General features: G+C 46.0%; 1 protein-coding gene across 5 annotated transcripts in view; it reads left to right on the forward strand.

Annotated features, from left to right (window-relative positions):
• The window catches only part of SYT6 (synaptotagmin 6), a 97,249-nt gene that overhangs the window by 65,563 nt on the left and 8,077 nt on the right, over positions 1-23,609 (forward strand). For all 5 annotated transcript variants that reach the window (XM_050954341.1, XM_050954342.1, XM_050954343.1 and 2 more), the window contains 3 exons: positions 19,079-19,199; positions 21,675-21,846; positions 22,563-22,713. In XM_050954341.1, coding sequence (XP_050810298.1) covers positions 19,079-19,199; positions 21,675-21,846; positions 22,563-22,713 — 444 coding nt within the window. The remainder of the gene's footprint in view (positions 1-19,078; positions 19,200-21,674; positions 21,847-22,562; positions 22,714-23,609) is intronic.

Genomic DNA, 23,609 nt, shown 5'->3' on the forward strand with positions numbered 1-23,609 from the left:
TGGGGCAAAGCAATTTCAGGGACCCCTTCCATAAAAAACATTTGTAATACTCATAGACTCTAGGACTGGAAGGGACCTCGCGAGGTCGTCGAATCCAGTCCCCTGCCCTCATGGCAGGACCAAATACTGTCTAGACCATCCCTAAAAGACATTTATCTAACCTACTCTTAAATATCTCCAGAGATGGAGATTCCACAACTTCCCTAGGCAATCTATTCCAGTGTTTAACTACCCTGACAGTTGGGAACTTTTTCCTAATGTCCAACCTAAATCTCCCTTGCTGCAGTTTAAGCCCATTGTTTCTTGTTCTATCATTGGAGGCAAAGGTGAACAAGTTTTCTCCCTCCTCCTGATGACACCCTTTTAGATACCTGAAAACTGCTATCATGTCCCCTCTCAGTCTTCTCTTTTCCAAACTATACAAACCCAATTCCTTCAGCCTTCCTTCACAGGTCATGTTCTCAAGACCTCTAATCATTCTTGTTGCTCTTCTCTGGATCCTCTCCAATTTCTCCACATCTTTCTTGAAATGCTGTGCCCAGAACTGGACACAATACTCCAGTTGAGGCCTAACCAGCGCAGAGTAAAGTGGAAGAATGACTTCTCGTGTCTTGTTTACAACACACCTGTTAATGCATCCCAGAATCACGTTTGCTTTTTTTGCAACAGTATCACACTGTTGACTCATATTAAGCTTGTGGTCCGCTATGACCCCTAGATCTCTTTCTGCCATAGTCCTTCCTAGACAGTCTCTTCCCATTCTGTATGTGTGAAACTGATTGTTCCTTCCTAAGTGGAGCACTTTGCATTTATCTTTATTGAACTTCATCCTGTTTACCTCAGACCATTTCTCCAATTTGTCCAGATCTTTTTGAATTTTGACCCTGTCCTCCAAAGCAGTTGCAATCCCTCCCAGTTTGGTATCGTCCGCAAACTTAATAAGCATACTTTCTATGCCAACATCTAAATCGTTGATGAAGATATTGAACAGAGCCGGTCCCAAAACAGACCCCTGCGGAACCCCACTTGTTATACCTTTCCAGCAGGATTGGGAGCCATTAATAACTACTCTCTGAGTATGGTTATCCAGCCAGTTATGCACCCACCTTATAGTAGCCCCATCTAAATTGTTCTTTCCTAGTTTATCTATAAGAATATCATGCGAGACCGTATCAAATGCCTTACTAAAGTTTAGGTATATCACATCCACCGCTTCTCCCTTATCCTCAAGGCTCGTTATCCTATCAAAGAATGCTATCAGATTAGTTTGACACGATTTGTTCTTTACAAATCCATGCTGGCTATTCCCTATCACCTTACCACCTTCCAAGTGTTTGCAGATGATTTCTTTAATAACTTGCTCCATTATCTTCCCTGGCACAGAAGTTAAACTAATTGGTCTGTAGTTTCCTGGGTTGTTTTTATTTCCCTTTTTATAGATGGGCATTATATTTGCCCTTTTCCAGTCTTCTGGAATCTCCCCCGTCTCCCATGATTTCCCAAAGATAATAGCTAGAGGCTCAGATACTTCCTCTATTAACTCCTTGAGTATTCTAGGATGCATTTCATCAGGCCCTGGTGACTTGCAGGCATCTAACTTTTCTAAGTGATTTTTTACTTGCTCTTTTTTTATTTTATCTTCTAAACCTACCCTCTTCCCGTAAGCATTCACTCTATTAGACATTCCTTCAGACTTTTCAGTGAAGACTGAAACAAAGAAGTCATTAAGCATCTCTGCCATTTCCAAGTCTCCCATTACTGTTTCCCCCTCCTCACTGAGCAGTGGGCCTACCCTGTCCTTGGTCTTCCTCTTGCTTCTAATATATTGATAAAAAGTCTTTTTGTTTCCCTTTATTCCCATAGCTAGTTTGAGCTCATTTTCTGCCTTTGCCTTTCTAATACTATATTCTTGCATTAGTATACTATACAAGAATATAGAATACTATATTCTTGCGGGGCCCCCTACGGGGCCCGGGGCAAATTGCTCGTGTCTGGCCTATGCAGAAGTCGAGCTGGAAGCATGTAATGGTCCCAGAACTCCATAGCAACGCTACTGTCCTGCTGCCCCTCAAAGGCAGGCCCTCCTGCAGGCCCTGTCAAGCTCAGCATAGCTATAGCCTCTCTGAGCAGCAGCACAAGGCCAAGGCTGTCATGTTCGTCTAGCAGCTGAGCCAATTATGCCACATGAAGGTTTCTGTCATTCCCTCCCCTCCCCACTCAACTGTATTAAGAACTTAAAAGTTTACTGGCTTGTGTGCTGTAACCTGAGGGGAATCTGGGTCCTTAATATTCTTAGATAAACAAAACCTTTGGTTTCTATTAAAAGCTTTGCCTATTGACTTTGTCACTTGTCTACAATGGTTTTCTTCTCTAGGCTCTAAGCATCCCTATGCAGAACAGAAGCATTTGCCCTGACCAATGGAGGAATAGAACGTGGCGCAAATGGCCTGTGTATTAGAGGGTATTTCTACACTATGGGATTATTCCGATTTTACATAAACCGGTTTTGTAAAACAGATTGTATAAAGTCGAGTGCACGCGGCCACACTAAGCACATTAATTCGGCATTGTGTGTCCATGTACCGAGGCTAGCGTCGATTTCCGGAGCGTTGCACTGTGGGTAGCTATCCCGTAGCTATCCCATAGTTCCCGCAGTCTCCTCCGCCCATTGGAATTCTGGGTTGAGATCCCAATGCAAAAACAGTGTCGAGGGGGATGCTGGGTAAATGTCGTCACTCAATCCTTCCTCCGTGAAAGCAACAGCAGACAATCATTACGCACCCTTTTTCCCTGGATTGCCCTGGCAGATGCCATAGCATGGCAACCATGGAGCCCGTTTTGCCTTGTCACTGTCACCATATGTGTACTGGATGCTGCTGACAGACGCGGTACTGCAGTGGTACACAGTAGCATTCATTTGCCTTTGCAAGATAGCAGAGACGGTTACCATCCCTATTGCACCGTCTGCCATTGTAAATTGGCGATGAGATGACGGTTATCAGTCGTTTTGTACCGTCTGCTGCTGTCATGGGTGCTCCTGGCTGGCCTCGCTGAGGTCGGCCGGAGGCTCATGGACAAAAATGAGAATGACTCTCCAGGTCATTCCCTTCTTTATGTTTTGTCTAAAAATAGAGTCAGTCCTGCCTAGAATATGGGACAAGTGTACTAAAGAACCAGAGAGCACAGCCGCTCCGTGTCAGAGCCCCAGAGATCCCACAGAAATGATGAGCTGCATGCCATTCTAGGGGGTGCTCCTGCAACAACCGCCCCTGTTGCTTCCCTCCTCCCCCAACCCTCCTGGGCTACTGTGGCAGTGTTCCCCCATTTGTGTGATGAAGTAATAAAGAATGCAAGAATAAGAAACACTGACTTTTTAGTGAGATAAAATGAGGGGAGGAAGCCTCCAGCTGCTATGATAGTCCAGGCAGGACATTAAACGGTGGGGTTGGGGAGGAGTGCAGCCTCCCGCTGCTATGATAGTCCAGGCAGTACAGAATCTTTTCTTTAGACATGAAAGGGGGGGGCTGATAGAGCTCAGCCTCCAGTTGCTATGATGAGGACGGTTACCAGCCGTTCTGTACCATCTGCCAAGAATGACTGGGAGTCATTCCCATTTTTACCCAGGCACCCCCAGCCGACCTCACCGAGGCCAGCCAGGAGCACTCACGGGCTGATGATGACGATGGATAGCAGTCATATTATACCGTCTGCCACCGGGAAGGGGATGCTGGTATTCAGCGCTGCAGCACCCCATCTACCAGCAGCATGCAGTAGACATAGGGTGACATTGAAAAAAGGCGAGAAACATTTTTTTCCCTTTTCTTTCAGGGGTAGGGGGAAGGGTGTAAATTGACGACATATACCCTGAAACACTCGGGAAAATGTTTTTGACCCTTCAGGCATTGGGAGCTCAGCCAAGAATGCAAATGCTTTTCGGAGACTGCGGGGACTGTGGAATAGCTGAAGTCCTCAGTACCCCCTCCCCCCCTCCATAAGCGTCCATTTGATTCTTTGGCTTTCTGTTACGCTTGTCACACAGCACTGTGCTGTGGACTCTGTATCATAGCCTGGAGATTTTTTCAAATGCTTTGGCATTTCATCTTCTGTAACGGAGCTCCGATAGAACAGATTTGTCTCCCCATACAGCGATCAGATCCAGTATCTCCCGTACGGTCCATGCTGGAGCTCTTTTTGGATTTGGGACTGCATCGCCACCCATGCTGATCAGAGCTCCACGCTGGGCAAACAGGAAATGAAATTCAAAAGTTCGCGGGGCTTTTCCTGTCTACCTGGCCAGTGCATCTGAGTTCAGATTGCTTTCCAGAGTGGTTACAATGGTGCACTGTGGGATACTATCCGGAGGCCAATACCGTCGATTTGCAGCCACAGTAACCCTAATCCGACATGGCAATACCGATTTCAGGGCTACTCCCCTCATCGGGGAGGAGTACAGAAATCGGTTTAAAGAGCCCTTTATATCGATATAAAGGGCTTCATTGTGTGGACGGGTGCAGGGTTAAATCGGTTTAACGCTGCTAAATTCGGTTTAAATGCGTAGTGTAGACCAGGCCAGAGACATTTTAAAATGGTTTGTATGATACGTTTGTCGTGCCTTGGTAACAGCTGTCATTCCTTCACCTTTATATTCAGGATGAATGTTTGCTTCGATTAGACAAACAAGATTGTTCTGTGCATTCCAAATAGTTGCCAGTTGTAGCTGGACCTATTCCTGGAGGTTTCATCACATGACACAATCTTTAATTAATTCCAGGGGACTACAGGACAACCCTAATTCCAAATCTTTCAGTTGGTTTGGCTGTTTTAAATACTTAGGAGCTGTTTCTAGACTTTGCTCTTTGTCTCCTCCCAAGGAAGAAGCATTTTATGGGAAGGGGAAGTCCTTCCTGCAGGCACGGTACATTGCATTGAGTATTATTGTTTGTCTGGCGTCTGTAGGTGAGACCAAAGAAAACCAATTGGAAGGCTAATATTCGGGTAGGTCCAAAGAAAGCTGGATTAAAGTTTCTGGGGTTTTAGGTTAGATTTCAATTCCACAGCATAAGAAGGACTGAGTGATTTATTGAATGTCTGCCACCATGCACGATGGCAACCCAAGAGCTTGACAGTCTCAGCGTTTTGAAACACGAGCGTTTGTTTCCTTCCCAGCTGGCCTGAAATCAGGAATCTTTGTGACATTAAAGAGCCAAAACACAGTATAACAATGTGGGTTGAGCCAAAGTCAATCTGTATTTCCTAGGAGTGAAAGACGCTGGGAATGAATTACTACCCCAATCACCTTGATGCAGTGGCGGATTAACAAATCTGTCGCCCCTAGACCCTCAAAAAATTACCACTCCCCCGTGTGCCAGCTCACCTCCACTCCCTCGCGGCAAGCCTGGGAGGGAGGGGGAGAGAAGAGGAGTTGTGGCGCGCTTGGGGGATGACGGAGGTGGAGTGGAGGTGAGCTGGGGCAGGGAGCGGTTCCCTGCCCCCCACCCCCAAGAGTTACTCCCCGTGCCTGCCGACCCCAGCTCACCTCTGCTATCCCCAGAGTGCGCTGCTACTCGCTTCTGCTCCCTCCCTCCCAGCACTTTCACGCAGCAAGCCTAGGAAAGAGGTGGAAGGAGGGAAGTGCGGCGTGCCTGGGGGAGGAGGCGGGCTGGGGATTTGGGGAAGGGGCAGAGTTGGGGAGGGAGAGGGCGAGCAAATTTGCCACCTTAGGCCTAGGCCTAGGCCTTGTTGGCCTAGGCCTAGGCCTTGTTGGCCTAGGCCTAGGCCTTGTTGGCCTAGGCCTAGGCCTTGTTGGCCTAGGCCTAGGCCTTGTTGGCCTAGGCCTAGGCCTTGTTGGCCTAGGGGATAATACGCTGCTGCCTTGATGTCTCTCTTTCTGTCGCATCAGAGGTGCATTGTCCTGTGCAGGCAAATGACAGACTATGGCATGGGACCTAGTCCAGCACCGATCAGGCCTACAAGATCTCACACCTCACCAGTGCCTATAGCATAATAGAGGGCAGTCGATAGGTATGGTACATGCAGGTGAGCCACAGCCTCCAGGGTGACTGTACTGAGAGCAGAGGAGGAAAATCCAGAGTGGAGAAGCCCAGACTAATGAGGTGAAAATCGGTAACAAAAAACTCCTAACACATTTTCTGCCACAGTCTTTTGGCAATTTTTTTTGTTTTTGGTTTTTTTGGGGGGGCCTTGCCATAACAGTACCTAGCTCTTAGAGCACTTTTCTTCAGTAGATCTTAAAACAATCATCATCACTAACGTATTTATCCTCACAAAACCCCTGCCATAAATGTGACCCACTAAGAAACCCTCCAGCAAGGTTGTGCGGTTAGTTGAGTATTTGGTTTGGGTGGGGTCTGAAACACTGGGGGGAAAAACTTGTTTCAAAGTGGACATGTTTCAAAGTGTTCAGTGAACAGAAATGTTGGAAAAAAGTTTTGTCATATTGATGGGAATGTTTTGGTTGAGCCCAAAATGAAATTTTTCATTTAGATTTCAAGCTTTTTATAATGTGTTAAAATGTTTTTTAAATAAAATTGAGGAAATCTTAAAATAAAACATCTGTCCAAAATGAAAATTCAACAAGTTTTTTGGTTTGGAAATGCCAAAATGAACCTTTTTTGACATTCTCGTTTTTTTTTTTAATTTACTTCCAAAACTGTTTCCTGAAATAGACCCAAATTCACAAATTGTTTTGGTCGACCTGAATCTGTGTTTTCTGATTGAAAGTTTTGCCCAGCTGCACCCTCCAAAGTCATCTCTTGCTTGAGGGAAGGCTGGGTTTTGCTCTGACTACTAGGGTGACCAGATGTCCTGATTTTATAGGGACAGTCCTGATTTTTGGGTCTTTTTCTTATATAGGCTCCTATTACCCCCACCCCTGTCCCAATTTTTTACACTTGCTGTCTGGTCACCCTACTGGCTACGCCAATGGAGTGAAACAATTAGGTAGGAGCTCTGCCTTGGTTATCACATTAGACAGCCACAAATCCAAACTTTTGGGATGCAGTCAGCTCCCTAAGTTGAAGTGCCCACATTCTGTATTGTCTTTTCCTGTCTCTGCTCTGTATTCCTGGAGCAGAGGAAACAAATGTCACATGCTTGGCAAGGGAAGATATAGTAGTAGCTGGCATAGCTTGACTGTACAGCATATAATTTTCCTAATGGTCTTCATTGGGCATTACATGTCACTTCATTTCTGTATAAGCAGCAACAAAGGAAAAGACAAGTGCATTGGTTGTAACGAAGAGAAGTAAGTGTTGCACTGTGAAGGGACTTGCGTATTGCTTGGGAGGCAGAGGGGTTCACCTAAGCTGTGGCTCGGAGCTGTAGGATAGGAGTCAGGCTACTTTTTATGTCTGTTCAAAATATTCAGAATTAGAAAGGGGAAATACATGGCAGGGGCACATTGATACACATTCCATTATGCCAGGCATCATAATATAGTGCCATTTCACTGCAAAATTATAGAAGGGGGGGGGGGAGGGAGAATAATAGGCTAGCTTAGTGAAACTCCTGGGTGTATCAGTTTTATCATTCATTCAACCAAATTCTGTCAGGTTAATGATCAACTACTTTCTCCTTCAATGTTATCTTTTCTTCCAGAATAAAACATTTAACATACACCAATTAGAGCTGTGTCCCTCACTTCAGACCTTGATCCTGGAACAAAAATATTTGAGTTTAGAAATTAGCTTTTATTACAAAAAAGGTTTGTTTTTGTTCCAGGCAAATGGCTGGCTGGATGCAGATTGTTAGAATGCCAGGCTGTCAGGTTGCAAGATTTGTCTGACTCGTACACATACTGCAGACTCTTGAGTACTTTCTAAACCAAGGCAAAATTCTTTGCTTGGAGCCTTTGCCTGGAGTTCTGCCACCCCCATCACTGCGCCAAAACCAAATTGTTTTGAAAGAGCCTTCCAGAGTAATGTCCATTCTGAATTCAGCTCTTCATCCTGTTAATGAATTAATTCACATTCAACAACAAGTGGCTTCTGAATGCTCTGGGCCCATGTCACAGATCAGCGTTTCCCGCATGCTGCAGTGGGCTTGCATTGGAGTGAACCCTGCCCATCACACTGTTGTGGGGGGATTGTGTGCCTTCTCTTCGTTCGACTGGGTTCTTCTCACTGTCTGTTCTGAACCCTCACTCAAAGGGGCGAATGTGATACCGAGTGTGACCACTTGTATTACACAGGCCAGAGGACTCCCTGATGGGAACAGTTCTGTTAGAAAACCATCTCATCTTGGTATATAGACTTCCAGTGATAGTGAATCCACCACAACCCTTGGTACATTGTTCCAATGGTTAATTACTCTTACTGGTAAACATTTGCACCATATTTCCAGTCTGAATTTGTTTAGCTTCAATCTCCATCCACTGGATCTTGTGATACCTTCATCTACTACATTAAGGAACCCTCTATTCTCAAATGTCTGCTATCCATGTAGATACCTGTAGACAGTGTTCCAGTCATCCTTAACCTGGTGAGCTCCTTTCACTATCAGGCATGCTTTCCAACCCTACTGTAGTCTTGTAGGCTCTCTTGAACTCTGCAATTTTTCAACATCTGTCTTGAATTGTGGCTATCACAGCTGAACACAGCATTCCAGTAATGATCACGCCAGCGCCAAATACAGAGAGAATATAGCCTCCCTGTTCCTACTTAGTACTCCACTATTTATACATCCAAGAATCACCTTAGACCTTTCAGCCACAGTACTGCACTGGAAGCTCATGTTCAGCTGATTATCCACCATGAGCCTTAGTCTCTTTGAGTCCCTGCTTCCCAGGATAGTCATCCATCCTGTAAGTATGGTCTGCATTCTTTGTTCTGTGAGGTATGGCTTTACATTCGGCTGTATTGAAATGCATATAATTTGCTTTTGGTCAGTTTCCCAAGCAATGCGGATCATTCTGTATCAGTGACTTCACCTTTTTGTTATTTTCAACATCCTCAGTCTTTGCCATCTGCAAACTTTCAAAGAGTGTTTGTGTTTTCTTCCAGGTCATTGTTATCAATGTTAAATAGTATAGGGCCGAGATCCAGTCCCTGAGGGATCCTGCTAAAACACACCCATGTAATAATGTACTTATATGTCTGTTCAGTTTTTAATCCATTTAATGTGTGCCACATTGATTTTTGTATTTTAGTTCTACTCCAAATGTCTTGTACCAATGCAAGTCTAGGTATGTTCCATCAATTCTCTTACCTGGAGTGGCATCTGAACCTATTTCTTCTCTTTTGTTAGACTGACTCAAGCCCCATTCCAGTAGCTAGCTCTGCCTTCTAGGAAGGTCTGGTACAGTGTTATATAAGGTTGATTCCTGGTGATGAATGTACAATATGGTGCAACATAAAGGCAAGGAGCCTAGAGCCTACACGAGGAAAATTACCAGAGTTATCAGTCTGGCTTATGGCCTTGAAATCCATAAAACTGAAAACTAAGGGCTGAAGTGCTTCATGTTTGAGCTCCTGTTTGCCAGGTTACTCCACGACCACTCTTTAAATACCCTCACACATATATATGGGGGGGGTCTGGGGAAGAGATGAGGCTCTTGTCTCTGCATTCCCTGCCTTTGGGAATTAAAGAAGCTCCTTCACCCTGTTAGCATTTATTTTTTAAATAAAAAACCAAGCCCCCCAGAGCAGCATCTTCTCTAAGGCAGCTCCAGCTGGACCTGCTTAGGCTCCTTACAGCGCAACAACCTACTGGAAACTTGATGGCCCATTATGATCATCGGGGTCATAATTAAAATGACAATGGCTAAAAATGGGCCAAAGGACAGCCACTTGGAGGGTGGATGAAGTTCTGTTGTTGCCTGGTAACATCCACTCACGTTCTTCATCCCAAGTGATTGAGCACGGGGAATGCCCTTTCCATCCCCCGAAGGTGGGGCTATCCCCACCTGGACCTGTTTGCCGTGTGGAGCAACAGAAAGTGCCAGGTGTTCTGCTCTTTTCAGAACCACAACCACGGCTCCATAGCGGACGCCTTTCACCTCCTGAGGATTGGTCACCTGTTCTAGGCATTCCGCCCTTCCCTCTCCTACACAAGGTCCTCCTCAAGGTCCAGCAGGACAGGGCTTCAGTGACCCTCATAGCTCTCAGGCCCACGGTGGTGCACTGGTTCACCACATTGCTGAACATACAGTATCAGTAGACAAGCTGGTAGCCCTTCCTGTGCTCCCAGACCTCATCACGCCAGACCACGATCAATTACAGCACCCCAGCCTGGAGTCCCTCAACTTCCTGGCATAGAAACTCCCTAGCTGAACCCATTTGAACTGCAGTGTTAGGGAAGTTCTGTTGGGGAGCAAGAAGCCCTCCACTTGCACAACGTACTGGTGAAGTGGAAGTGTTTCTTCATTTGGTCCCTACAGAAAGGTACCTCCCTGCAGCAAGCCCCTATTCCCCTTGTGCCAGACTACCTTCTGTACCTGAAACAACAGGGGTTGGCGAAATCATCTGTTAAGGTGCACCTGGCTGCCATCTCAGCCTTCCATCCAAGCATGGTAGTTAGTTTGGTCTTTGGACATCCCATTTTTGATTGGTTTCTCAAGGGCTTAGATAGGCTTTATCTGCAGTTGCGGCAGCCCATTCCCCAGTGGGATCTCAACCTGTTCTCTTTAGACTTATGGGGGGCCCCCTTTGAGCCTATGGCGACCTGCTCTCTATCCTACCTGTCCTGGAAGGTGTTTTTTCTCGTGGCCGTGACCTCGGCCAGAAGGGTCTCTGAACTCAGAGCACTGACATCCGAGCCCCCCTACATGTTTTTTTATAAACACAAGGTGCAGCTACACCCTCACCCAGCGTTCCTACCCAAGATAGTCTCACACTTTCATGTAAACCAGGACATATTTCTACCAGTATTCTTTCCTAAACCTCTTGCCAGCAACAGAGAGTAAGTGATCCATTCTCTAGAGTTCAGGTGTGCCCTAGCCTTCTATACTGAACCCACAAAGCCATTTCGTAAGTCACAACAACTCTTTATTACAATCGCCGAAAGGATGAAAGGGCTTCCCATACTGTCCCAGTGCATCTCATCATGGATCACGTCCTGCATCAGAACATGCTAAGATTCCAGCCCCAGCATTGATGGCACACTCCACAAGAGTGCAGGCTTCTTCTGCTGCATTCCTTGCACAAGTCTCTATTCAGGACATAAGCAAGGCAGCAACGTGGTCTTCCATCCATACCTTCACATCGCGCTATACCGTCACCCAACAAGCGAGGAATGATGCAGTCTTTGGCAGGGCAGTCCTGCAATCAGCACCTCAGTGAACTCCGACCCCTCCTCCATGGAAACTGCTTGGGAGTCACCTATTGGAATAGACATGAACAAACACTCAAAGAAAAAATGGTTACTTACCATCTCGTAACTGTTGCTGTTTGAGATGTGTTGCTCATTTCCATTCCAAATCCTGCCCATCTCCCTCTGTCAGAGTATTCCAGCAAGAAGGAACTGAGCAGGCGGCGGGTCAGCAGTGTCCTATACACACTGCCATGAAGTCATCTATGTGGCCCCACTCCTGCCATGCCCCCATTCCAACCCCTCCCCAAATCCCCGGCCCCACCTCTTCCCCACCTCCTCCCCCCCGCTCCCAGCATGCCACCAAACAGCTGCTTGCTGGTGATCTGAGGGAAGCACTGGGAGGTAGGTGGAGGAGTGGAGATGCAGTGTGCTCGGGGGGGGAGGAGGAGGTGGAGTGAGGGGAACTTGGTTGCCACCCACTAATTTTTCTCTGGGGGTGCTCCAGCCCCGGACCACCCATGGAGTCGGCCCCTATGCCACTAGGGTAAAACCTTCTGATGATTATGCATGTGGTGTGCGCACACCTATTGGAATAGACATGAGCAACACATCTCAAAGAATAACAGTTACAAGATGGTAGGTAACCATAGTTTTCTTATAGGGAAAGTGAGAGGCAGGGATGGGCCTTGCTACAACAAAGGAGATGATTTTCAGCGTCCTAAGGAAAGTATGTCTGTCTGTATGTATGGAAACAGAAATAATTCCTCTTTAGTTTCATTTTGCTTCTTCAGCAATAAGATCATCAGACCCGATAATTCTTTCCAAGCCCGCTCCCGCTCCCTCCCCCCCAGGGTGTCAGGTCTCACTGAGCAGGTATCGATAGGGGCAGTGAGCCATCAAGGCCAGCATCCTAGCACCGAATTCCGAGTGAATGAGAAACTGATGCTTTCACAATTTGCAATTCAATGTGACGCTATCAATTTGTCTCATTTAGTCTCTTACCACAAACAGTGCCAGCTTTTCCAGTGATATGAAAGGTGTTAATGTGAAGGCGCACATTAATGTGTCTGATTTTTGTCTGAAAAAGCACAGTATTAAGTCAGCTTTAATTGCAACTTGCTGTTAGCACACTGAGGGTATGGCTACATCTGGAATTTCAAAGCGCTGCCCCGGCAGCGCTGCGGGAGCGCTGCCGCGGCAGCGCTTTGAAGTGTGAGTGTAATCAGAGCAGCAGCGCTGGGAGAGAGCTCTCCCAGCGCTGCATGTAAACCACATCCCTTATGGGTGTAGCGCGCAGCACTGGGAGCCGCGCTCCCAGCGCTGCTGCCCTGATTACACTGACGCTTTACAGCGCTGTAACTTGCAGCGCCCAGGGGGGTGTTTTTTCACACCCCAGTTGCAGCGCTGTAAAGTGTGAGTGTAGCCAAGGCCTTTAAATTAGGAAAGTTAAACTGAGTTGCTCTGGTTAATGTGAGCTATCCAAGTGAGGCTGCGTAAATGCTATCCTTCCAACAACTCATTCTACATGATTGAGAAGAGAGGTTGCAGGTTACCTTCTATCCAGATGCAGAAAATCTCGTCTCTTCCTTATGAAGATCCAAATCAGGACATGGAGAAAGATGGTGTTATAAAAACTGTGCAAGAAGAAGAGAAGCTGGTTGTGCAGGGCACTTTCTCCAGGGTGAAATGTATGCTGGCATTGAGGGACAGCCAAATGCTGACTAACCACCTAAGAAGCAGTGTAGAAGCCTTGTTTTGGCCCTCAGCACAGGGTGAATTTTGCCCTCTGTGAGGATCGGGGGGTTGGTGCAATCTCAAATGCTAAATCAAAGTGACTCTTCCAAGGAAGGCCTCCTGGTGTTCAGAAAAACATTCCTCTCATTCTGTTCATTCTTTGCATGCTGTTCTGGGCCTGCAGTCAACCCCCCCTCCCCCCCTGGAAGAAGGAAATGGGCTTTTTGGGGAGTCTTAACAGATGCCCTATATTGGACAGTTTGTGTTCTCTGAAGCAAACCCTGTAAACTAGGAATTCATGAGCCAACAAAGGCCAAAAATAAAGGGCCTTTCATTTTCACATCTCTTCCAGAAAATATCCTGTCTTGCATCAGGTGTTTCCACAAGTACTGCAAAGAAACTATGTAACGGAGGCAGTAAATTCACATTCTGTAGGCATTTATTAACCCTAAACATTCACATACAGTGGTGAAATCCTGTTGCTCACAGGATGTAGTGTGAGCTGTGCAGCGTGCAGTGCTGTTGAGAAAGGACATTGGCAGTAATTTATAGACTGTTTTTAGAATCCGAGCATGGAGTGGCCAACATCCCTTGGCTTTGACATCATTTCTAATAATCCCTTCCTGTGACTGTTGCCCACAAATACACTTTTCTGTGTCTCACAGCAAGCTCCTCCAAACTGCTCAACTGAGAGGCTGAAGGTTGCAAATATTCTCAAAATAAAGTAATATGTTTTCCTGAATGGTGTTTGCCTGTGTCCTGTGCTCTCTTCACAGCTAAGGGCTGCTCACGATACCCAGGGCTGAAGGTACCCCTAAAATCAATAATGCATCTTGTGGAGTCAGGAGCTACACAGTATGAGTGAAGGTGCCAGAATCTAGTCCTGCATGTACTTAAAGGGAACAGAAAAGCTGTACAGAATCTCAGAAATCTCTACCTGCATCAACTCCATCAAACTGAGGTGAAAGCATCACTTTGGCTGGGTCTGTTCACTCCCTTTGGATCTGGAGAAGTCATCGCCCTGTCTTGGGCATCAAAGTCAGTTTATTATAGTCTCACATAAGACACTTCTATGCCCATGCTTGCTGTTCTCTCATGACATACCACTGCTCTTCAGAGTGAAAAACAAACTTCTTCAGCTCAGATACATACAATGGAAGGACGCCACAAACACAGCAACCCCGAGACGAAAGCAACCACCCCAGAGTGTGTAGCATCCCACCATGCTTTGGAAACCCAGAGATATTTGTGCAGAGTTCCCTCTGCACCCTGCTAGTCCAGGTGGGCTTGGAGCCTCTCATCAGGAGACACACATTAAATAGGATCACTGCATTTCAGAACAAACCCCAGTTCTGCACTGGAACAGCTGGAATTGGCATTCCCATCAGAGCTTCCCTGTCCACACTAAGAATTTGAGTCTTGGTCTTTTCCACAGAAATATCCTCAGATGTTCTCCAGCTGGCTGCTGCTTGTATTCAGACACACAAGTTTCTCCATCACTCGAACAAATATCAGTCACTGATTTTTAGAAGCAATGGACACTCACATCACTTCGCCTGCTGTCTGCATTCAGAAGAGGAAAAACTCAGGCTGTGGCTTTCCCTTATATGTGGTCTTTAGGGACAACAGGATTTTAAGTTAGTGATGTCTTAGGATGCATCCATCCAAAGGAAGAGGAATACACGCAGTTTCTGGAAGCCAAACTTCAAAGTTTGGCAAAATCAGTCCTTGGAGACTCTTGTCAGTCTGTACCTTGGGGATATGCCAGCTATTTGGGGCCCTGCTTTATTGCTCAGGGATGTACTTCCTAGGTGCTGGACACTTTCCAAACACTCCAGACATGGTCCCTGCTTCAAGGAGCTCACAGTCTAGGGGAAGGTCAGCCCGAGGAAAAGCTTTCCAGGTTCGTTGGCCCAGAGCAGCATTCCAAAAGCCAATGGAAACACTCAGAACAGCGATTTTCTTTTTAGCGCACCCTTCACATCATGGATTCTCAGCACTTTGCAGACAATAACTTTATTAAGCCTCACAGCATCCCTGGGAGATGGGTCCCTATTGTACTAACGGGGAAGCAGATGTGCTCACTGTCTCAATTACATCTAGGAACTACCAATATGTGAGGCTGGCTGTTGGGTCCACACCCGCTTTTAAACTAGCCTCTGCAGATTTGGTGATTTACTTATACTATACTGTTTTATGGTTTGGATGTGGACTTGCAGCCTCTGCCTCCTCTGAATGCCAGGTTCCAAGTCTTGGGGATACTGGTGTCATAGGAGGCAATGGCTCTGGTACCTGTTCTTCTGCCTTGTTTAGCTCTGCTGGCTCAAGTCTCTTCTCGAAAGAAGCATTGGTTAGGTGAGGTTACAAATGAGTCTGAGTGTCTGACGAACGCATCCCAGTAGCTCTGTTTGTAGCCAGCTTCCCCACTTGTGACACTTAGCTTGATGCATAGGGGCAGATGGCCCACCAGCCAACCCCTGCAATGCTAAGGAAAGAATGCATGCTTTTGGCAGAGCAAGCTGGGCTGGAAAGAATAATGTTTGGAGGTCTGCATCAGCTCCCTGGGTCTCTTAATTTGCAAAGCATCTTCTCAGTTGTGAGTTATTTAGTATGCTCCAGTTTCACACATTACTGTACAATAAGGATGTAGTGGATCCAGAAATGTCTCTAATTCTCTGTAGGACCCAACACATGTCATTGTTGCAACTCTGTTTTTCAACCACCAGAATCCTCTTCATATCATATCGCCTTCCTCCCCTGGCATGGATTGTCAGCAGGGCTGGAAACCAGGAACTTCAGAGCTGCACCAGACTTCTCACTGCTTCAGCTAGAGAAGCAGCTTCATTCAGAGTCCAAGGCCAGCATGAACCATTGACCTTCTGTCTGACTCCCCCATACCGCAGAGGCCAGAGACCTGACCCACAATCCTTCTGAGAGCAGAGCTCTCAGAAAAACACCCACTCTGGATTTTAAAATTGCCTGTGATGGAGAATCCACCACAAGCCTTGGTAAATTGTTCCATGCATAATTACTTGCACTTGGGAAACACATGCCTTACTTCCAGTCTGAATCTGTCTGCGAGATTGAAGAGCCCATTATTAAATATTTGTTCCCCATGTAGATACTTATAGATCATAATCAAGGCAGCCATTAACCTCCTCTTTATTATGCTAAATAGATTGAGCTCCGAGAGTCTAACCCTGTAAGGTGTGTTTAAGTGGTAGCAGTAGTAAACTGTTGCCCTCTAGTGGCCCAACCACTAGAGGGGAGATGTTGCCATTCTGCCAGTTCTATACTGCTCCTCCCAAGATAACTGAGCTCTTTTGAACTCTACCAACAAGTCAGTGCTGCTCCTGAAAGGAGCCAAGACAGCAGGCTTCCTTCTGCTTCTATTCTGAGCCAGCTCCCCCACCATCATTACTAAGGAGCAAGAGCCTTTGAAAAGCTAATTACAATCTGGAAGTTCCAAACACAATGCTCTTCAGAAATTAAATTAGAAGCATTAGGCTGTTGATCAAGTGCATGCTCCTCTTCATGCCCAACATATGGACATCTTTCTTTCTCTCTCTCTCTCTCTCTCTCTCTCTCTCCAAATCTTCTTCAGAAGTACACTTTGCCATGCTGTCTGGAGTTGCCAGGGCGACTATTCTCCAATCACATAAAGCCTCTCTAGTTGGGATAAAAAAGAGGCCAAAACTTATGGTGCCCCTTTACAAAAGAGCAGATAGACAAGGTGAGCCAACAGGCAGATTTACTGTCTGGCAATTTCCTCAGCAGAGGAAGGTTAGGTTGGAATTTAAAGGCAAAGTGGAAAAAAGCTAAATACTCAGAGATGAGAGCTTGTCAGGCTCTTTGCTCAGTTCTGAGTCCCCATTCCTTGTATTTGCTGAGAAATCTCATTTACCCCATCCATACCTATAGCAACTAATGAGCTCTCTATCTGTGCAGGTGAGGGTTAGCTGGATGTAGCCAGTGGACATGTTCACATCCTGTTTCATGAGCATAGAAGTAGCAAGATTTGGGTGTCTTGGTGTTTAGACGTAGGGAATGAGCAGAGTCCAGTAAATGGAAGAGAAGCCAGGGAAGATCTGTGATTGAATGATGATTGTCACATTGGCAGCCCTTCCCTGAGGTCCTTTAGAAGCACTGTCTGCAAATGGATAGTCTTTCCACTAGCAGCCATGAATAATGCAGCATGATTGCAAGAGTTGATTAGAATGAACTATTCTGGTAAAACCCTCTGCTGGGAATTGGGTTCCATTGTAGAAATACTGTGCATTAGGCAGCCTAATACGCTCATTCAGATCAAACCCAAGCTAAGTGTAATGCTGTGATGTGCACCTGATGGCACCTTGCTGAGCAAGGAGGAGTGGTGGTGTTCTGTGGGAACCACCACCACACTGATACGGGGGCAGTTCCGTGGCTGTGTGAGGAACAATGTCCCAGCTAATAGCAAATTTGCTCATGACACCCCAAAGAAGTTCTCCAAATGATACAGCACTAGGGCAAGATGATATTCCAGGCCAGTGAAACCGAATCAGGAAGGCAAATGAAAATCACCTTGCATCACATCCAGAGGGTGGTATGTGAAGCATGTTCATAATGGCCGGTAGTCTGTGCTTTTTTCCAGGCTGTCCACAGGGCAGCTTCACGTCAGTTAATGAGATTGACAAACAGCATAATGTGCAGCAGTCCTGCCCAGGATAAGCAATGTGAAGGGTCACTGTCACGGTGACGGGCATCTCCCCATCTGTGTGGTGAGGGTACTGGATGAGGTATCAGAAGACCTGGGTTTTATTCTCAGCTTTGCCACCGAGCTGCTGGGTGACCTTGGGCAAATCACTTCCTCTCCCATTCTGTGTTCATCTTGTTTGTTTAGACTGAAAACTCTGTGGGGAAAGTGCTGTTCTGACTAGATTCATGGGCAGCACAATGGGGCCCTAATCTTGGCTGGGCCCTCCAGGTGGTGCTGCAATGCAGCGTATGGATAGAGTCTGAGGCTGCGGCCTAGGGTCCTAGGCAGCATCTCAGCTCAGTTAGAATACAGGTTGGCCTGGCCTGAGATTTTTAATGGCTGTATAATGGCTGCCTCTTCATGTCGGGTGCTTAGCGTGGGGTTTTGTACAGCGGCTGGAGTCAGAAAAGATATAGCATCTGTTTAAAATGAGATTTCGGAGTTGCTGACTTAAATACAATCCAATCTGCAAGGATTCATGAATAACAGTGAGGCTGAACTGATAGTGTTACCTCTGCGCATCCACCGCCCCTCCCAAATGTGGGGGTCCTGGCTCATTACACTCCATAAATGATTTAATTCAGTTAGCAGGGCAGATGTGTAAAGATGTGTCTGAAGAAAGGGAGGGGTTCCATTGCCACCTAGAGGAAGTCTAGTGAACCTCGTTCAAATGGCTGTGGAAAAGCAACGTCCGGGCAGGTATTTACCACAATAAGTTGAGTTGACTCATTGTTGAGAAATTAAAAATAAAACCAGTGTATGGGTCTGAGCAGTGGTGGTAGGGGCGTGGGGGGAATCTTGACCCCTTTGTATCAGTTAGTAAAACAGAATGAGAGAGGCAAGCTGGTTCAGTTGAAGAAAGTCTGAATCCTGGGCAAAGGCTCAACTTCCTAAGTCTCTGCCCACTAGCCAAAGAGGTCTGTATACTGAAGCATTGTTGGAATCATGGTATCTGCCTTGCCCCTTACATATTGATGAGATAGAGAAACTTGGGATGTGTTGCAGTTTGAGCAGGAAGCTGACTGGTTTCTTTTTCATAAGAAACCTCAGTTGATCAAAGAATATTTGCAAAACTAGGATTTTTAAACAGGGCTGACTTCCCCAACAGATATTAACGCAGGAAAACAGGAGGCTTTCTAGTCCATGGTATCTAATTCAGGGGCACCACTAGCATTCAAAATGCATTCCCCAGAAGTGGGTTTCTGGGGTGAGAGAGAAGTGAAGCAGTTCTGCAGAGTGAAAAAGGAAAGAAAGATAAGAGTCAGAAAATGCAAAGGACAGACCTTGGTGCTTTGCTAGTTCTTACATACATCTAATGCTCTGTCTTCTCTTTTATTAAAGGAAAGCGTGGACCTGGGAGAGATCATGTTTTCCCTTTGTTATTTGCCAACCGCAGGTCGCCTCACCTTAACAGTCATTAAATGCAGGAATCTTAAAGCTATGGATATTACTGGCTACTCAGGTACGTGTGCATTTGCTTAAAGAGTTAGTGTCGTTCCCTTTTACTTCCCCCACCTGGCAGCTTGCTGGCTTTGATGCTGTGCTAGTTTGTGGTGTTGCTGAGGTGCCCTGACAAAGGATGTGGGGTGTTTGTGTGCGCACAGATATATGGAGCTGTACTCACAAAGCTTTAGACAATGAAATTAACTTGGAAAGCCAGTCCCAGGAGAGCGACAGGGGTGCACGACCCTCTCCGGAGCCACGCTCCACTTGGCCCAGGGAAGTGAGGAGGCAGTTACGGTTCCTAATTCTCTGCTGGGCGTGCCACGCTGCATCACCAGTTACAACAGTGCAGTACTGGCGGATTGGAGCTTGGACACGTCCCTCCAGCTTCTCTCTGCACTCCTGGGACACTGGGAGCTGGGGAATGATGCAGGCACTGGCTCCAGCCGCTTTATGCCAGCAAGGGCATTCCCCTCCACGGAGGGAAATTTCTGCTAGCCACTTGCTGCCAGAATCTAGCCGTTTTGCCTGAATAATCTGACCTGTGTGAGCACAGGCATGTGACTGGGAATTCCACTACACGCACTGCCCTAGTGCTCCAGTGTGAGAGAGTTTAATCCCTTAGCAAGGTTTCTGTGCGTTTCTATTCCAAAAACCAAAATCTTGCCTGGGAATTCACCATGCACAAACACTAGTGTTTAACATGAAAGCCAGCCAAGTTTCTTACCTAGAGGTCTAGGGAAGAACCTGAATTATTCTGAAAAACCTTTTAATAAACAGTAATGCTAACTGAAGAGATCTCTGACCAAACTCAGGTCTGCTCAAATGGAACTTGCAGCAGTGTGAAATGTCTGAGAATCCCAGTTTCAGATGGAAGGTGGCTTTGTAGCTCTGCAATAACATGCTGTTTGTTCACTGGAACTTCAAAATGCATTGAGATTTCCCCAGCAGTCTACATCGCCATCAAGCTGTGCTCATAACTTAGAGGCACTCTGCCAAAACCAGCCACTGGTGGAGCTGCCCTACCTCCTCTTTCCCTCCTGACATTTCGCACCGAGAAAAAGGGCTTTTAAATGCCGCTTCTTGCTATCAGGCCCCTGATGTGATGGCCAGTTATTTCCTCAACATGCAAACATGTCACTTAGACAATAAACTTGTATGTGCAAGTTATGGAAACTTTCCTAGAGGATGGTCCTAGAAATAGGACATTTTTGGCTAAGATACAAAGGCATTTTGCTTTATCTAATTACTGTATGCTGAATACGGGTGTCTCTCTGTCTCTGTCTCTCTCACTCATCCACTCCCTCATCATATTGGCACTCCTAGCTATGGCAGCAAAAGATCTCTGTAAGTTAAGTTCCACTCCATATTTTGCTCTTCAAGGTGGCTGTGTTACATTTTTACTCTGTTCTACAAGTGCTGAAGCTGTCGTTTTGCTTCAGGAAATGTTTTGAGGTTGCTGTATTGTCAGATGCATTTGCAGATTCAGATCAGCTCCATTGTGCTAGGAGCTGTACAAACTCATAAGAAGACCAGGCTGTTTCACCAAAGAGCTGACAATGTAAAATGACAAAAAAGTAAACAGGGATTGAAAGCAGTGGGATGAAGGTGACAACATTCCCTCTGCTTTGAAATATAGCGAGGAGTCTATGGTAGGCACATGGCACCTTCCTGAGGTAACTTGGACGCTGATGTATCAAGGATGAAACTTAATGGGGAAAAAGTACAAGGAAAGATTCTGCTATCTGAAAAATTTTCCTTAAGAGACAGAGACAGAGTTATTCTGAACTGATACAGATGGCAGTTGAACTGTCTTATTGTTGCAGGGAAATGAGTCATGGCTGCTACATATCATATGTAACTCATTGGCAAAATGTATGTTGGGTCCCATTCTATTAGTTGGTCCACTACAGGATAATAGTCTACTACTTCTACCAGCTTTATGGAGTTACTCCTTTAGTTAAAGGGGTAGAAGGCTTTACTTTGGTGCTGAAGATCCTGGTTTCAAACCCTGCTGATGACCCATGTGAGCTGAGTTATTACACATTCATTTCCCAGTGGTGAATTGGTGAAGAGAGTAGTTCTTTTGGGGCCCCTCGTCCCCTTGGTCACCATGGGTAGATTTCTGTCAGGTCAAATGTCTAATAATTATTGCTATAAGGGAAATTCGAGTGGGGTTCTTCTTCATGCCATTCCTGCATTGTATCGAACATGGGTTTAAATACATTTTCTTTTTGCAGCAAAAAATAACCTGCCTTGTTTAATCTTAGCTTGCTGCTCACTCATGTTACTGAGCCCTGAGCTAGTCCTGTGGGACAGGAATTGGAATATTTGCAGGTAGAAGGAAAGGGTGGAGTTTTTTAAAATAAATTAGCTGCATGGAATGGCCTCTTATAAACATCCCACAGAGGTGGTGTTATGCATTGTATTTACCTCCTATAGGACAAAATGATCCTCCATAAGCAGTAGGTTTTTCCCTTCCACTCTTCCTCAGATCCGTATGTCAAGGTGTCTCTGCTTTGCGATGGGCGGAGGCTGAAAAAGAAGAAAACCACCATTAAGAAAAACACTCTTAATCCTACCTACAATGAGGCGATAATCTTCGACATTCCCCCAGAGAACATGGATCAAGTTAGCCTTCTTATCTCCGTCATGGATTATGATAGGTAGGTGGGAGTTTCTGGAGAACAGAAAGAAGGGAAAATCCCATTTGGCCTGGTTTTCCTGCTCCATTCCAAATCGCCTTGGTATTGCTGCTTGGATTACACAATCGGTTTGTGTCAACATGCGTCCCATAACCATGCATTGCAAACTGTCATGTATATTTAATGCTCTGGATAATTATGTTTCTAGAAACATGAGTACAATAAACCTGATCCTTAGCTTTTAAGTCATTTTCTTCTTGAATGAGTACAATATGCCCCATAGCTGCAGAGTGTTGAGTGCATTTCATCTGAGCCATCATCCCTGTTAGAAGGCAAACCGCTTCCCCCAAAGTGGAGTGGTCAGTGTCTGAGGGATCCGTTTATTAGTGAGCGCCAAGCACCTATTCTCATGCCTCAGTTATCAGAACATGTGTCCATTGGAATCCTGTCTATTGACCTAGTCTGGAGGTCAGCCCACATACAGAATCCCAAAAGGCCTGTGCTTGGATAAAAACATCAGCATGACTGTTATTTATATTTTGGTAGCTCCCAGAGGCCCAGCTGCAGTCAGGGTCCCATTGTGCTGGGAGCCACACACATGTTGCAAGAGACAATAAGATATTGTCTTGGCAGTCCATAGGAAATTTCCAGTACTTGTAGGCGGTGTGGCTGTATAGGCAATTTGCACATGCCCTTTCTAGTCAAGATAATGATGCCACTTTCCCATTGCCTTTCAGAGTTGGTCATAATGAGATCATTGGAGGTTGCCGTGTGGGGATCAATGCTGAGGGACTGGGCCGAGACCACTGGAACGAGATGTTGGCATACCCTCGCAAACCAATCGCACACTGGCACCCATTAGTGGAGGTGAAGAAATCCTTCAAAGAGGTGAGTGAAGTCACTTACTTCCTTTGACTGCTTGTGCCACGCATGGCTGAGCTGGTGCAAGGGTTGCAAAAAGCTTCTACTCTCACTTGGGGAGTTTCTGAGATGGGCTGAGTGGAACTTTTCACTGGAGGTGGACCCCAGAGAACTAGCATCTCTGCTCTAGCTTGAAATAGTTCCTTGGGCTGGCAAGCAGGAGTGGAAAGAGATGGAATTTACAGATCAGCTTGGTTTTCTTTTATGGTTTTCTTTTTATATCTGAGAGAGAACAGACAGGAAAAGGGAACACTGCTGGGATCCAGAATAAATAGCCCAGGCATACTACGTTTCTACTCTTAATTTGTGCCCCTAAAAGATTTTTGTTGACTCATCCTCAAGCCTTTCCAAGAGTAAACAGAGCAAGTGTAACTGCTCCAAACATCTTCAGAGAGCATTTCACTGCATCTTTGTATCACTCAGTATGGTGGACTGGACTTTAAAAGGTTGGACAACTTCCTGACCATCCACAAGATTTCTCTTTCCATTGTTCTCCATTTCCTCCCCTTCCTCATGCAGCCTCCTGGTCTCCTTTGCTATATGTTTAATTTGGATGGTAAATCCCTGAAGGCAGAGGTGCAGTTGCCCATCTGCACAGTGCCAGGCACATCAATGGCACTTTAGTGATGATAGACAAAGCCACCATCCATAGCTATGCCATCTAAAACAATAAAGACGATAATATCCCCGGCTGGGCCAGGACAGCATTCCCCTCTTATGCAGCATTGCCCAATGGCTAGGTGTGATATAAGGAGTATTTTGCTGTCCTCTGAAGTGTCAGAGATTGAGCTCTGCTGGAGGCCAGATGCTGGGCCCCATGGATCACAGCAGTGGCCTGAACTAGTGTGTGTCCATTGAAACCT

This window comes from Gopherus flavomarginatus, chromosome 5 (genome assembly GCF_025201925.1).
Source record: "Gopherus flavomarginatus isolate rGopFla2 chromosome 5, rGopFla2.mat.asm, whole genome shotgun sequence".
Classification (NCBI taxonomy): domain Eukaryota; kingdom Metazoa; phylum Chordata; order Testudines; family Testudinidae; genus Gopherus; species Gopherus flavomarginatus.